Genomic DNA, 16,989 nt, shown 5'->3' on the forward strand with positions numbered 1-16,989 from the left:
ACTCACAACTGAAAAATTGTCAGAAACTTCTATGTGCGACAGTAAGGGACGGATTAAATCACAATTTGACGGAGTACTAGAGAAATTTTTTCTCAAGTTGCTTTGAAATTTGCAGCGAGCGGAGCCAATCTGTTTTGCCAACACTTGCCCACGTGCTGGCAAACAAATATAAACACCGTGGCCGCGTGGTGGGCACTTGGTTTTGTGCTTAGGGCCGAGTGTGGTGCTGCTTTATTTACTGTGGGCAAGTGGGGGGCGGGCGGTGGAGAGCGGCGACGGCAGAGGGGACCATGGCCTGCGGGCGCTCTCCTCGCTGCGGACACACCGGCCCCTAACAGACTCTCTGGGGGATAACCGAGGTTCAGAGGGCGCCCCGCATCCAGTGACCTCGCCTCGAGAACTCGAGCGTCCGTCTTCCGGCTTACTTCGGTGTCGGCCTAACCCATTTGCACACGGTTCGCAAGGGTCCAGAGGCCGGAGGCACCATTCCCGGCTCAGACCTCGACCCTGGAACCAGACTCCCCACAGCCACGCCCACTGAGTCCCAGGGCCCGGCACCAAAGGGATGCGGGACAGGAGGTCGGTCTCCCTGGGCAGCGCCCAAGGGCCACGGCGGTCCCCCGCTCCCCGCGACCCGCAGGGACCCCGAGGCGCTCCCCCATCGCAAGTCCCGCTCCTGACTCCGGGGAGCCGGAAGGGCGGCGAAGAGGTCTGGTCCAGGCCGGCGCTAGGCTCGGCCTAGTCCAGTCCCCACCCTTCGCTCCTCCCAGAGGGCCGCCTCTGCTCCCCCGCCCGGCCCCATCCGGGCGGTGCCGGACCCAGCTCCCAGCCATCCAGCTCGCTCATAGGTCCGCGGCACCGCGCCCGCCCAGGCCTGGATCCGCGCCGAGCGGGGGGGCGGGGGACGGGGGGGCGGAGCCAGCGGGTTCGCGCCAAAATCGCGTAGTTGATCCCTCCCCCGCGGGCTACGTCGCGCCCTCCTTTTTTTTCAAACCCCGGGCTGGGCGGGGATTGGTGGACTGGGCACTCACGTGGTTAACGGTCGCGGGAAGCCGCGGAGCCCGAACTTGCTGCTGGACCTGCGGAGACCCCAGCCTCGGCGCCCGGGCCGCCCCGCCTCTGCAGAAGAGTCCGCGCCGCCGCCGCCGCCCCCGCCGGCCGCCGCCTCGAGCGTCCCGGAGCCGCCGCGCAGGCCCGCCGCCGCGGCCACCGGGCGCGCCCAGTCGCACGTGGCGGACCCGCCCCCTGGGCAGGCCGTGCCCTGGACTCCGCGGGCCCAGGTTCTCCGGTCCTCCGCCCCAGCCCCGTGGGCGCGATGAGCTTCCTGAGCCGGCAGCAGCCGCCGCCGCCCCTCCGCGCCGGGGCCTCCTGCACCTTGCGGCAGAAGCTGATCTTCTCGCCCAGCAGCGACTGTGAGGAGGAGGAGGAGGAAGAGGAGGAGGAAGGCAGTGGCCACAGCACCGGGGAGGACTCGGCCTTTCAGGAGCCTGACTCGCCGCTGCCGCCCGCGCGGAGCCCCACAGAGCCCGGGCCCGAGCGCCGCCGCTCGCCCGGCCCGGCCCCCGGCAGCCCCGGGGAGCTGGAGGAGGACATGCTGCTGCGGGGCGCCTGCCCGGGCGCGGACGCGGCGGGCGGCGGGGCCGAGGGCGACTCGTGGGAGGAGGAGGGCTTCGGCTCCTCGTCGCCGGTCAAGTCGCCTGCGGCCGCTTACTTTCTGGGCAGCTCGTTCTCGCCTGTGCGCTGCGGCGGCCCGGGGGATGCGTCCCCGCGGGGCTGCGGGGAGCGCGGGGCTGGCGAGGGCCCCTGCTCGCCGCTGCCGGACCACCCGGGCACCCCGCCCCACAAGACCTTCCGCAAGCTGCGGCTCTTCGACACGCCGCACACCCCCAAGGTGAGAGGACGCAGCTGCCGGGGCGCCCCGAGCCCGCGCCGGCCCAGCCTTTTAAAAAGGCAGTGGCGCCGGGAGCCGAGCGCGGCGCTGCCCGGGTTCGGTTACATAACCGCCGGGCCGCACCCGCGCTCGCTCTCCTGCGCCGCAACAAAAAAGTTGGCAGCCCCTCTTTTGGGCCCTGCCCAGAAGTTGTCCGTTAAGATTATGTAACTGAACAATGGGCCTCGTCTGGAACTTCTTCATCTTTCAAAGGGGCTGATCGGCGCCGTCCAGGTGGCTGACGATTTGACGCCCGCTGAGTCGGGGCCGCCCCGAGCGTGGCAGCCGGGAGTGTGGCACCGATAACGTGGTTTGGAATGATGCTCGAGTGGTCCTGGCCCGGCCACCTGACACTCCCGAGCGCCGCAGCCATCTGGTGCCTTTTAAACGCAGTGATCGGTCCTGTAATTTGGGCGGCGCACGCAGGAGTTCGGTTAAAAAAAAAAAAAATTCATGCGCTTATCGTTTCGTATCAGATGGCCTTATGGGGGAAAGTTTGAGATACGGAGGGAGACTGCGCTTCGACTTGGGAGAAAAGGCTGGCCTTCAAGCATTTACAGTCTTAAAAAGATTCGTAAATAACTCAGGGGTAGCGTTTAAGCCTCTTTCCGGACAGAATATTTATTGGGTAAGCGTTTGTTTACACCCTTGGGTTTGCAGTTCCCAAGTTTGGTCAGCCTGAGTGTCAGGATTAGGAACGTCCAACTGTTAAAAACCAGCATTGGTGTTGTTGCCTGGATCCTCAGGCTTTCATATACCGTTGATAAGGTATCTTAAAGAAGTAGGTGTTCAGCACCTGTTTGCTGAATGGCTAGTGAGTAAGCCGATGACCACTTATAGAACTTTAGAAGTAACAGAAGATTTTAAAACGGACACTTCCCGAAATTAAGACAGGTGCCGCATTTATAAGATTAATGCAGGAAATGCACCTTTTTAAGTGAGTCAGTTTCAGTACCGTTACTAGTCATAAACTTCAGGAAGATGTGTGCTTTTGTGCTCTACTGTTTGCTAGCTGACTTGCCCACGGCAAGATCCCTCTGGAAGTGAGGGGAGGAGTCCTACGGAGGAGGCTTTCAAAGCCCTACTTGGATGGGGGAGGGGAGCTTTTATAGGGCTCCCTGACTGCTTTCCATTTTTAGATGGATTGAAAGGTCTTGTTAACTTTTATCCTCTAGAATGAACTTAATTTTAGTCTGCATTCATATTCTTTTTGGGGTTAGAGACCTTATTTTACTTGGCCTTTTCAGAAAAGGTGGTTAGTATCCAGCTTCAGGCTCCTAAGTTAACCACTGTTTATTTGCTTGAAAGATAACAAAGGGTTGTGTGTTGCTTTGACCTACACATTCAGCCTCGTGAAAGCCTTGTTGAAAGTTAGGTTGAGAAGGCCGGCTATAGCACTTGGATCCTAAACATTTTTTTTTCCCCCTCCTAGAGTTTGCTCTCCAAAGCTCGAGGAATCGATTCCAGTTCTGTTAAACTCCGAGGTGGTTCTCTATTCATGGATACAGAAAAGTCAGGAAAAAGGGAATTTGACATACGACAGACTCCTCAAGTGAATATTAATCCTTTTACTCCAGATTCTGTGTTACTTCATTCCTCAGGACAGTGTCGTAGAAGAAAGAGAACATACTGGAATGAGTAAGTTATTTATTATTCAACAGTTTTGTTCCTCAACCACCCAAGATTGGTTTGGTATACTTATTAAAATTTAGTTTCAACTGAATGACATGGAAGTTTATGCACTGAGAATTTTCTCCATTACTAGCAATTCTCAGTAATCACCTGTGGAAAAGAGTGGTGTGGGAAAAGAAGGAATAAAAAGCCTAGATAGTAGGAAATCTGCTGGTGTCAAAATGAGACAGGCAGAGAAGGTTGATTTACAAAGGCTTTAATTTTGATATGTGTGGTGGTGTTGGTGTATTTAAGCAAGAACAACATTTCCATCAGTTGAGCTGTATCTTGTCATTACAAAATTAAATGCTTTTCTGTTTTCATTCATTAAATTTTCATTTTGTTATATACCTGTTAGATAAAGTTTTGGATCTCTAGTTGATGTATCTGTCAGATATGTTGATGGAAAAAATAATATTTTTCAGTTCCTGTGGTGAAGACATGGAAGCCAGTGATTATGAGTTTGAAGATGAAACAAGACCTGCTAAAGTAAATAGCTTTTGATTTTCTTTTTATTGTTTTTGAAATTTGATTTTCTACGTCTTAACAAGCTACCACATATACATGTTAAATAAGCCACATATGCAAGCTACCATATATGCATGTTAAAACATAAGATATAATTTTTAGGGAGGAGTCAAGATGGAGGATGCGGAATTTGTCACTCCTCACAAGTTCATCAAAAACACATCTACAAATGGAACAATTCCCACAGAGCACCTGCAAAACATAAGATATAATTTTAAAATTTCACACATAGTGCTATCACCATAGTGAAAAAATCATTTTCATACTTTTGTATTATATATATATATATGGATACACTTTTTATTACAGAGAATTACAATTACTGAAAGCAATATGAAGTCACGGTATACAACAGAATTTCATGAGCTAGAGAAGATTGGCTCTGGAGAATTTGGTTCTGTGTTTAAATGTGTGAAGAGGCTGGATGGATGCATTTATGCCATAAAGCGATCAAAAAAGCCATTGGCTGGCTCTGTTGATGAGTATGTATTAAAGATTTTGTCATCTGCTCTTTTGTTCAGTATGATGTTACAAATGTTAAGGTTTTAGGTGGTCAATCATTGAATTTAATTAATTCTTTAACGTTTGAGAAGTTGTAATGATTTAATCAGATCCATTTCATTTTTTGCTGTTAGTTCTTACTGGACTTGGTAGAATAATATAAGGGGTCTGATCTTGGAGCCTAACTTAAATTTCTTATTTCTAGTAGCATCCATGAATTCATAGTAAAGTGGAGTTTCATCTTTTCTGAATCCTAGGGCCAGCAAGCTTCCTTCTTTCTAACATTCTTTAATGGAAGTCTTTGGAAAAATCTGGTACAGAGTTTTAACTCCCTCTCTTTCAAGCAAGTTGTCCTTCAGCATAATGATAGATCCAGAAGTCAAGATTCTTTTATGAACTTTCAGATAAATTAACCAGTTCAGGCTTGAATAAAAATGATTTACCATCCTCTTAATCTCAAACTTCTAGGCAGAACGCTTTGAGAGAAGTATATGCTCATGCAGTGCTTGGACAACATTCTCATGTAGTTCGATATTTCTCTGCATGGGCAGAAGATGATCATATGCTTATACAGAATGAATATTGTAACGGTGAGTAATACAATGGTTCCCCTGTAAACTCGTAAGCTCAAGAAAATGAACACCAAGGAGATACTTCTTTTTATCTAAAGTCTTGCTCTAATTCTGTATATCTTTTACTCTTGTAAATTCAAAGATCAGAACCTGATCTTTGAATTTCAACATGAATTTCAAGTGCAAGTAATTCTTACGTGGAAGTTAATATTGAAAACCTTGTTCTTGCTACCTGGATAGTAGAACCGTGCGTGTTATTTGTGTGCCTTTTACTCAAATTAAACTGATTTTCTTGAGAGGACAGCAGCCTTGCCATATATATTTTGGTATCCCTAGCACTTAGCATAGTGTGTGGGGGGGGATATAGTAGTTAATAATCCAGGCTCCCTGCATCTAGCCTTCCGTTTCCATTTCATTTTATGTGCTGCTAAAACTGATATTGGTTACTCATAAAATGACAGTGACTCTCCATTGATATAAATTTAGCCATTTGTTGAATCTTGCTCCCCCTTCCATCTATCCAACCTAGTTTACCACTAGAATCCACTGAGATGTTTCTGTAAAGTAAGAGTTATGCTCTTTTAGTTCCCTAGTTGTGCCTCCCTCCTTCCTTCCCCCCCTAAAACAAGCATTTATAGAGGTTTAACTTTGGACCTTTGTATAGCTTTGAATTTCAGCAGGTCCTTCAGCAATCAACGTGTGTCCTTCCTTTTTATTAAAGCTTTACCGGAGTCCCGGCCTCACTTCTGATTCTTACAGACAGCTGTTATTATATACCTAAATCTTTATATATGATGGATTTTTATTTCTGTGTACCTTCGGTGAATATTAGAGAATTTAGAATTTAATGAACAGTCAAGTAGCAAAGATTATTTTTGTTGATTCTCATTTTTTCTTAAGACCAGCCATTTCATAGCTTGTGAATAAATAAGTGGTATAGGTAGTAGATTCAGGTTTTCTGTATTTGAAAACAATGAACAAAACAGAAGTAAAAGACTCATTTCGCATACCTGACTTCTCATTGAGTTGTCATTTTAATCTCCACCCTTGAAAGAATAAGTGCTCAGTATACAGCATTGCTGCTGTTTCGTTTCACACATCTCTTGAAATGTTTCTCTTCATACCATCAAAACATTTATGAAGCTATCGCCCATGGCCTTGTGTTTCTTAACCTCCATTTTTTAGTAACGGCATTTAATAATAGTACAACTTTACCGTAATACCATCTCCCCTCCATATTTGCTAGACACCATCTCCTTTTAGTTTCTTTCTCCCTCTCACCTTGTTGGATGTGGCTGGCTGTCTTAAGTATTTCAGCCACAGTCCAGATGCATGGTTGTGTCATTCAGATGATTTTGAGAAAACTCTTGGGCCTGGGAGTTGGGAGGGAATGAGCCATCTTGCTAACCCTCTCAGATTACAGAGACCTTGTCCTGTAATAAAGTTAGATTATAAAATAATCTTTTGAAATAGCTTATTATTTTGGAGCATTGTAAAACACTTAAGGAATATGGATCTTTAAAAAACAAATAGACCTCTGTAAAATAGGACTGCCTCTTTGTATGGTTGTTTATTTTGCTTAGATGAAAGACAGTGAGGCTATCTAGATACATTTGTGAGCTCTTCTTTTGTTTCCCTTTCCCACCATTCTCTCCACATAAACCCTTGAATGTCCTAATAGGCCTGGTCTTTAGATCCTTTCTTACAGTTTCACAGGGAAGGATTCTGTTATCATTCATTTGTTGTGTTGATTAACTGATATCCTTTATCTTAACTGAATTTCCTTGTTGTCTCAAACGTAGTTTGCATTTTGAGCCTTTTTTCTTGGTTTGGTGATAGACTGAATTTCTACTCTTGATAAACAGGTGTAGAAAAATGTTGATCAGTAGGGGAGTAGAACCTGAAATATCAGATCAGTGGTTTGCTTTTCTTACCTCTTGCCCTTTCAGCAACAAGATAGAAGGAACTGGCCTAGCTATAGTTGCTAGACCCACTAAAAAGCAGCCATGTTATTTCTTGGTAAACTTGATCTAGGACTCCAAGCTCACCTGTCTGACAGGCTTCTTGACCTGCTCCCTCCTAGAGCCCTCTTCCTGCAGTTCAAGATTTGTTCAAGTTAAGTTCAGAAAACATACTTAATCCTAAGCTCTCCAGGTGTGTGATTTATTTATTTTTTTTAAACACATTTGACGTTTTGTTATTCAGTCTTGTTCAAATTATAGGACCTCCTTTTCTGAGTAGTATATCATTGACCTAGATTTTATTACCTTGGTTCTGATTTTATTATTCCCAACTAAGCTTTAAACAGAAGTGGTTTATTTATTTATTTATTTATTACAATAACTCCTCGTTTCCTCTGAGACAGAGTATAAACAAAGTTTTTAAGTATAAACTTAAAAGTTTTTTAAAGTATAAACAAATTAGCTAATTGGTTTGACTGATTCTATAAAAGCAGGTTATGTTCTTATTCATAGTAAGGGTAGTATAAATTAAAACAATACTAAGATACTGTTTTTTACTTACAAAATTTTTAGACTCTGTTGTTAAGTGTGTGGGAAAACAGGTATTCTCACACATTAAACATGGTAGTTTGAATTGGTACAGCCTTCTCTAAGGGGTACTCTGTGTGTGTGTGTTATTGCCCCAGATTTATCTTCCAAATCCCCAGATTTACATAAGCTTATGCTAGCAGAATTTAAGTATTAGCCATTTTGAAATCAGAAACTGAGTGTACTGTTATTTTATGTGAGCTTTCAGAGGCAATCAGATCTTGGCACTGATGGTGTGAATACCAACCCTAAGCTCTTCTGCAGGATAAACAGAAATGGCCCTCTCAGCTACAGAAATTTATTCTGTATGTAATAAAACACTGTCTCCCACACACACTATGCATGTGTATATTACATTGTACATACCCTTTGACCCAGCAGTTTGTTTGTAGGAGATATACTAAATACGTGTGAAATGACCAATGTACGAAGTTATTCCTGAGACCACAGTATGTAGTATTAAAGGCTTGGAAATTATTTCTAAATGTCCATCAATTAGGGGATTGGTTAGTGCATTACCATTCAATTATACAGTGGAATTCTGTAGACACAAGAAAGAAAGGGGTAGTTTTGTATATTGGTAGAGAATGATCTTCAAGATAATGAAAATATGTTATCGCTTGTGTAAAAAGGAGTTGAAAAGAATACGTAAGAAACTGATAACATTGATTTACTCTGGGAAAGAGAACCAGGTGCATTGCTGAAGTATGTATTCATAAGACAGAGACTTTACATTGTACTTTGTACCCATGTGAGTGTATTACCTACTGAAAGAATAAATAAAATTTTGATTTCACAAACAGGTTGAAGAGAATAGGTCCTATATAAAATGTCACTTTCTTGGTTGCGTGTGGTCATACAGTAAAGGTGGAAGAAAAATAATATTTCAGGAAGAAGAAAATTCTAATTTTTCTTGTGTTTGTTAGGTGGAAGTTTAGCTGATGCCGTAAGTGAAAACTACAGAAGCATGAGTTACTTTACAGAAGCAGAGTTGAAGGATCTCCTTTTGCAAGTTGGCCGGGGCTTGAGGTATATTCATTCAATGTCTTTGGTTCACATGGATATAAAGCCTAGTAAGTATTATAGATCCTCTGACCTGTGTTCTTTAGGGTTATAGAGAATAAATGACTTCATTAAAATAATATGGGAACATAAACATCTTACTATGTTTTTTCATTGTTAGTTTTAAAAGATTTTTGACCCACTTATTAGTATTGTTTTATTTCCCATCACCTCTTCCCTTGTTATCCCAAATTTGAAATAACAAACTCATTTTTACTAAAAGCTGAAAAAAATGTGCTGCATCTTATGGGAACCACATAGTCTTAGAGTGGGACTCTGGGGAGACTAAAAGAACCTGTGTTGAAAGCCCGTCTCTTGTACTAGGCTATAGATCCATAATTTTAAATTAATGCTGGTGCCACTAACATGGTTATTAGAATAAAATGAGAAATGTGAAAACGTTTTGAAAACATAGTTGCTACAAACCTGGAGGTATTTCTAGTCTGTAAAAGAAATAATAAAATTGTCACTGTATGACCCAGAAAACAAAATGACAGATGTATTGTGATTATAAATTTATTTAAAATGTTGCAGATAAATAAGCACTGGAGAGTTTAGGAACATAGTGGTTTTATTTTTTTTTCTCTTTACTGTTAGATCATTTTCAGCTAAAAAAATTGATTTTTATATATAACTGGCTCTAGTAGATCGACCATACTATGGCTCAGAACAACCTCATAGTATTCTTTCAAAGGCTTATGAGGTTTCAAACTGAAGGAGCAGTGGTACGAATCAAGGTGTAGGCCTACATAATTTTAGGTTAAACTGAAACAAAATTGTATTTTACAGAAGTAGTAATTAGTACATTGTAGAATATTTTAAAATATAGACAAGCTGGACTAAAAAAAAGAATTAAATCCCCATTCTTGTATTAATCTTTGGAACTACAATTATAATGTCAGTGCTGCTAACAGGGTTATTAGAATAAACTGAGCTGTGAAGATGCTTTGAAAACTTATGTGCTGTACAAACATGGTGGTATTTCTAGCCTGTAAAATGCCATCAAAATGTTACTGTTTTATTCAGAAAACAAAATGGTACATGCGTTTAGATTATCTTGCATTAAAAAAAGTATGCAAGTGAATCCTATACTAACATTTTAGTGCAAATCCCTCTCATTTTATCAAAAATAACATCATAATGTACATACTGTTTTATAACTTTTTTTTTAAGACAACTGTCTCTACCTTTACATTTCAGTAAATTTTTATCTCATCTAGTAGCCAGATCATATTAAAATTTTTCCTAGTTGACCAAAGTCCTTAACAGTTGATTCGTCCAAACTAGTATCCATTTCAGGACCATACAATACACCAGGTTAAATCCATTTTTCTTTTTTAGGTTTTATCCTTCCCCTACTTAAATAATAATAATAATACAGACCTTGTCTTGCAAGATATCCTTTCTTCTGGGTTTGACTGGTTGCTTCCTAGCTTATTCCTTTCTCTATCCTATAAATTAGAAGTTATAACTAAAAGGTTGATGGATTTAAGTTTAACATTGTAGGCTAGGTGTTTTTAAGTTGAATTTAATGAGGTGGTTTTCTTTTTTCTTTTTTAATCTATGGAAATATGTGTGATTCATGGGAATTTAAATCATTTTGTACAACTTAATTATATGAAGTATGTGAAGAATTTTTGTACATTAACTTACTAAAATGTTTATTTTCAAAAAGGAAAAACTATATTTGAACTGATGGCAGTTAATTTGGATCAATAAGGTTTGCCCATACTCACTCATAGCTTGTATTAAATGTCAGACAAACATAGTGGATGCTTATATTACAAGTACAAAAGTTGAAAATATTAAGGTGTGTGAAGTTTTAAATTTACAAATACCACCATAAAATAAGTTGTCCTGTAAATAAAGCAAAATTGGAAAGATGACTCTAGTGAATGTAACATTTATAAATTCTATACTATATTGATAAAACTACTAAAATAAAATCTGCCACTAAAACCTATGTTAATCATGAGCTTACCTGAATTAGAAAAAAAAGAAAAAGTGTACAGCAGAAATAGTGAACCACAGAACCTCATTGGGATGTAGATGCTGTATGGTCAGCCAAACTCAATAGCTACATGACTTATTCTTTTCACACCAGCCTTGTAGCATTAGATTAAAATTTGTTCTTTGGCAGCATCACAAATTAGTATGTTAATTGCCTTTTGTATTATTTCTGAATAATTAAAACTGCTGAAGATCAGTGTGTAGGTGACAAGGGTCTAATGCAGTGGTTTCCAAGTATTCAAGGACCAGTGCTAGGCCAGAAAATTTATTCATAGAAAATATAGTCTCAGTTCTTGTCCCCTGAGATTTTCATTCTCACTGGGTTTGGGGTAGAACACATAAGAATCTATATATTTAAAAGCTTTCTGGTTGATTCTGTTATATGACTTGTTTGTGAACTTTGGTTTAACTGTTAACTGTTAGTATGGCTTACCTAAATAACTGTTCAACAGGTAATATTTTCATATCTCGAACTTCAATCCCAAATGCTGCCTCTGAAGAAGGAGATGAAGATGACTGGGTGTCCAACAAAGTTATGTTTAAAATAGGTAAGAAAGAAAAATAACCAGATTACTTCCTCAAAATAAAGAGGGAGAGGCTGGTTTGTTTTAATTCTTGACTGTATTTTTTTCAATACTTCTAGGTGACCTTGGGCATGTAACAAGGATCTCTAGTCCACAAGTTGAAGAGGGTGATAGCCGTTTTCTTGCAAATGAAGTTTTGCAGGAGGTAGTTTTTCTCCTTTAAGCCATTTGCCTTGTAACACTTATCAGTTGCTAGAAAACTATAAATGCAGATGTATTGAAATTTTAAGTTAATAACTGGTAGAAAGGTAATACAAAATAGAAAGTGTAAACTGTTAGCTGTGGACGTATTTAATCTAGCGAAAGTCAGTAAAGGCAAAGATTTATAATATTCAACAGTGGTGGAGTTGCAGTAAAAGAGAAATTTCCATACACTACTCGTGGAACTTTAAAATGGCATTGCCTTTTTGGGGATCAAAGTGTTAGTATTGGGACTTCCCTGGCAGTCCAGTGGCTAAGACTTCGCCTTCCAATGCAGGGGGTGCGGGTTCAATCCCTTGTCGAGGAGCTAAGATCCCACATGCCTTGCGGCAAAACGTAAAACAGGAGCAATATTGTAACAAATTCAGTAAAGACTTTAAAAATTGTCCACATCAAAAAAATCTTTAAAAAAAAAAATGTTAGTATCTTTCAACATTTTAAAATCACGTACTCTTTGACCCAGAATTTCCATTTCTAGGAGTCTCTCCTTCAGAGATAGTCATATACAAGTAAATTGAGAACGATGTAAATATGTATTTAGCAATAAGGGAATGATTAAGTAAATTATGGCACATAGTTAATAGTGCTATTTCAAAAAGAGTGTTGCAAAATATTTCTTGATAAGAGTTTTGAATGAAAATAGAACAAGTAGAACAAATGAAGTATATGATTCCATTGTTCTTTTTATATGTATATTTGTGTTTTATATGTATATGCATATTTCTGACTTGTTGATGTATGTATGTTTTGTATTTTCATATGAATGCCCCTAGGGGGATAGGAGTTTCTTCTGAGAGTTGAGTTGGGCTAGTGATAAAGAAGAGGCCTTTTAGAAATGCCTAAATACTTTTAGAAATGTATTTACTTTCCCACCCCAGAGTGTATATTATTTTATCATTAAAAAAAATAATAATCTCCCCAAATTTAGCTTGTTCTCTGAATAGTTCCTAAACTTAAGTGTGGCATTGGACATTTTAATTTTGTTTTTATTTCTCACCCAAATCATCATTGAGGTGTAATCTTACTTTATTTTGGCCATTTTTATATTCCCTTAAGTTTTTTTTTTTTTTAATTTTACAGAACTATACCCATCTACCAAAAGCGGATATTTTTGCCCTTGCCCTCACAGTGGTATGTGCTGCTGGTGCTGAGCCTCTTCCCAGAAATGGAGACCAATGGCATGAAATCAGACAGGGTAGATTACCTCGGATTCCACAAGTCCTTTCCCAAGAATTTACAGAGTTGCTAAAAGTGAGCATTTTATATATGAGGCACTTTATTGACATGATTCAATATTTTATTAAATTGCATGTCTTTACATTAATTTTACTTCTCTTTTTAAGGTTATGATTCATCCAGATCCAGAGAGAAGACCTTCGGCAATGGCACTGGTAAAGCATTCAGTATTGCTGTCTGCTTCTAGGAAGAGTGCAGAACAATTACGAATAGAACTGAATGCTGAAAAGTTCAAAAATTCACTTTTGCAGAAGTAAGTGATGGGGTTTTTGTTTTTGTTTTTACTTTCTCATTTTTATTCTCAAATTTTAATGAGAGATGATTTAGACTTTCCATCAATGAAGAATATAGTGGCTTGGCATGTTATACGGTTAAAGTTTGGGGATTTCTGCTTTACATTGGTATTTGACCTACAAATTTGTGTTGTTTCTAAACTTTGAAATTATGGACTTAAAAAATTTTTTTTTTTTTATTTTTTATTTTTTTTTTTTAGTTTTGGCTGTGTTGGGTCTTCATTTCTGTGCGAGGGCTTTTTCTCGTTGTGGCAAGCGGGGGCCACTCTTCATCGCGGTGCGCGGGCCTCTCACTATCACGGCCTCTCTTGTTGCGGAGCACAGGCTCCAGACGCGCAGGCTCAGTAATTGTGGCTCACGGGCCCAGTTGCTCTGCGGCATGTGGGATCTTCCCAGACCAGGGCTCGAACCCGTGTCCCCTGCATTGGCAGGCAGATTCTCAACCACTGCACCTCCAGGGAAGCCCTTAAAAATTTTTTAAACTTGCATATATTTGCAGTGGTGATAATCCCCAAGCCCCAAACTACCACAAAAACTAAAATGAGCAGGTATCAGTTTTTTCCCTCCAAACTCTCAACCATAAACTAACGTTTTCCTTGAAACGTTCTAGTCTACTTATTTTTATGAAAGGATGAAATAAATGTCGATTAGGTTAGTAGATGATTCTCATATTTGCTCTGAATGACCTTTGACATTTTTGAAAACTGGTTGGAATGATCATTCTAATTCATTTGCTTTATTGCTGCCGTTTTGATTCTAACCTAATAAAACTGACTTGAAATATTTAAAGGTTCCTTTGCCATTAGTTTGATAGCCATCATAGTTCATATAAAGAGGAAGTAGAATTTTCCTTTTGTCTGTGTTATGTAAAGAGATTTTTACAATATTGTATTTTTTCTTTCCTCAATTGCATCTTAGAGTAATGATGTCATGCAAAGATCTCCCAACTGAATAATGTAGTTTGTATTTGGCCTCTTAGGATCCCTTCCTAGGATTAATACAGTAGGTGAAAAGTCTTGTTTCCTGTTTTTACGTTCTTAGAGAACTCAAGAAAGCCCAGATGGCAAAAGCTGCGGCTGAGGAAAGAGCACTCTTCACTGACCGGATGGCCACCAGGTCCACCACCCAGAGTAATAGAACATCTCGACTTATTGGAAAGAAAATGAACCGCTCTGTCAGCCTTACCATATACTGAACTACTCATTTCCCACCCCCCAAAAAAAACTGTGACAAGAGGAAGCTAGGTTGAAATCACTGCTAGAATTCAGTTTGCAATTACTTTCTCAGTCGGTGTCAGTAGTTTTACTGAAATATCTTTTAGGACTTTTATTTGTGAATTACAGTTGAAAGCTGTATTTTGACCAGTGCTATATCAGGCTTTTGTCTAGTTTTACCAGTCTGTCTTCTGTAGGATGTCAGTCACTGTTGGATGTTACACCAGCCTTTCCAGGGTTAACCACTGTGGTGGTGTGCTGCTTATAGTTAGCTGTTGCATTGTAATAAAAGGTATCTGTCCCTGTAGTGACTTGTAAAAAAGGACTCAAGGGCTTTATTACATACCTATTCTCCCTTTGAAAAGGGAAATGCTAAGAGACTCAGTACTCCTCAGCCTTCAATGTACCTGTGTGTCAATCTTATATTTCTTTTTTAAAATTGTGAATTATACTTGTATATCCAACTGGGAGCACTTTGTAGGCATTGCATGAACCATGGAATGATAATTCTGTGGAAGTATTGCCTTGTGAATTTGCTGCTATTTTAGTTTTGTCTTTGCTGTAAAATTGTAGCATTAAACAATCATCGTTGTTAATAGGCTTTCTTTTTAAAACAATTATGTGAAATATATAGCTGCTCTTGATGAAAAGCAGCTATTTGCCTTTTTTTTTCTTTGAACTTTGAAGCTAGTGCATTGGAAAAATGCACCTTTCCCCCCCTCTTTGGAATGCTGTATTAATGTAGTATAATTATTACTGGTTTTGTACTTTTTCCTGATAATGCCCTTCCCTGACTCTTTTTAAAAAATGTTTCCTCCCTCCACCCACGTTTTGTACTTGATTATATTGTTAGTCTGTTTTTTAAATGTTTTGCCTGGTTTCTCTTCAATATTTGTGTATATAAACTAATCTTGGTGATACTGTACATAGCTATTTGAAATGCCAGAATGACTTCTGACTGTCCCAAGTTTATCACAAAATATGTTTTATGTGTGATTAGCCATTTGACTAATAATACTGGCTAACAGTTGTTGCAAAAAAATAGAATTTGTCTGTTGTTTGTTTTCCTATTAATTTTGGTTTAAAACATGTTTGCACTAGTCTGTTTGACTTGTGTTTTATTAACATTGATTGGCATATTAAAAGTCACTCTGAGCTTACCTTAATTGTCTAAATCTTTATGATGCCTATTTTCTACTATTTTATCTCCATTATCACTACATTTTAAAATGTAGAGTATAATGTATATGAAATACTAAAAGCAGAGGGCACATTTTTGACAATATGAAACACTGATTATTTAATGATGAGCTTTAGTCTACATTAGTTACATTTTGAGATTTAACAAAAATTTACCCATCAACCCTCAATGTTTTTTGTCATAAATAGTATCTTTACATCACATTGCATATTATGCATTTGATCTGCTAGAAATGTATAATGTGGTTTAAAATAGCTTTAGATTATTAAGTGAATATAATGGATAGGACTTATAACATTAATTTGAACTGAGTCACAGAAGAGAGTTTTGAAGTGGGGAGGGTGTTAACTCACTAAACTGGGCTGGATTTTAGAATTGAGAGTGCAAATTTAAGTGATTAACAGTGCTAATTCTATGTGACATCTTTTTCTGACGTAGATTAGAACCAGAGAGTAAGCAGTGAAGGCCTTTTAGCAGGTAAAAATGAACATTGCAAGATCCTTGGGCTTTTTGATCATGGGTACATCATTTCTCTTGATTAGGGTCTATTTCTTTCTGCTATAAACATTTCTAACAAGCTTGATTATTTTAGCTTTTAAGCCCATGGCATGTTAAAAAGTACAATTTAGAGGCACGAGAGGAGTTGGTGCAGATACATTAGATATAAAAGCTGACAGGTGTGGAAGACAGAAAAACTTAAAGCTGCATAGGCTGGAGCAGGTAATACATTTCAGCCACTGAGGACAAAGCTATAAGAAATATAATAATTGGTGTTTGTGAGCATCACTCACTAAGTCATTAAGGTGCATTTTTCTAGTGCACTAGCTTCAAAGAAAAAAATCAGGTGTTGTTTTTCATCAAGATTTGCAGTAAGTTTTTCACATTGTTTAAGAGTAGTAGATTGAGTAGGAAAAAAATCTGATTTTCAAAGGGAATTCTTAGGCTCTCTGAAAGCTGATATGAGAGTTGGGCTCGTATTCAGTGCAGTATACTTAGGTTAAGTGCCTTTTATGTACTAACTGGTAGACCAAAGAAATAGGTCCACTAGGGACTCGGGGTAGAATAGAGGAGATTCATGTAAACACAAAATGACAATAAAATGTGGTAAGTGCTATGTTGGAGGGATGGCTCAAAGGGCAATTTATGTACCTATACCTTGGGAAGATGCTGGTGGCAGGTTAGAGAATGGATTGTGGGAATTAGGTTTAGCTTGGCTTCAAAGCCATTGTACTAAATCAGTGTAAAAGTAAGGAGGGCCTGAACTAGGAGGTCTATGCATGGAAACAAGGGGATAGGATTTCATTAGATGGGAACACTGCACATGGAACAGGTTTTGTTTGTTTTTATAATGGAATGAGAACTTGTTAGATTTCATTAGATGGGAACACTGCACATTGAACAGGTTTTGTTTGTTTTTATAATGGAATAAGAACTTGT

The 16,989-nt window shown here is 39.8% G+C and overlaps 1 protein-coding gene across 1 annotated transcript; it reads left to right on the forward strand.

The window, feature by feature from the left end:
* The first annotated feature begins 1,259 nt into the window (after positions 1–1,259).
* Positions 1,260–15,310, forward strand: WEE1 (WEE1 G2 checkpoint kinase). Its single transcript, XM_061202994.1, has 11 exons — positions 1,260–1,891; positions 3,363–3,568; positions 4,027–4,090; positions 4,439–4,611; positions 5,099–5,220; positions 8,678–8,824; positions 11,276–11,371; positions 11,467–11,552; positions 12,689–12,859; positions 12,952–13,097; positions 14,179–15,310. Exons 1-11 carry the CDS (start codon positions 1,316–1,318, stop codon positions 14,330–14,332), a joined length of 1,941 nt encoding a protein of 646 aa, XP_061058977.1. The 5' UTR covers positions 1,260–1,315; the 3' UTR covers positions 14,333–15,310.
* The last annotated feature ends 1,679 nt before the right edge of the window (positions 15,311–16,989 follow it).

Source organism: Eubalaena glacialis, chromosome 10 (genome assembly GCF_028564815.1).
Source record: "Eubalaena glacialis isolate mEubGla1 chromosome 10, mEubGla1.1.hap2.+ XY, whole genome shotgun sequence".
Lineage (NCBI taxonomy): Eukaryota > Metazoa > Chordata > Mammalia > Artiodactyla > Balaenidae > Eubalaena > Eubalaena glacialis.

Coding starts and splice junctions, on each gene's coding strand:
- WEE1 (XM_061202994.1), top strand. CDS start 1,316: ATGAGCTTCCTGAGCCGGCAGCAGCCGCCGCCGCCCCTCCGCGCCGGG. Junction 3,569..4,026: donor AAGAGAACATACTGGAATGA/GTAAGTTATTTA, acceptor AATATTTTTCAG/TTCCTGTGGTGAAGACATGG. Junction 5,221..8,677: donor ACAGAATGAATATTGTAACG/GTGAGTAATACA, acceptor TGTGTTTGTTAG/GTGGAAGTTTAGCTGATGCC.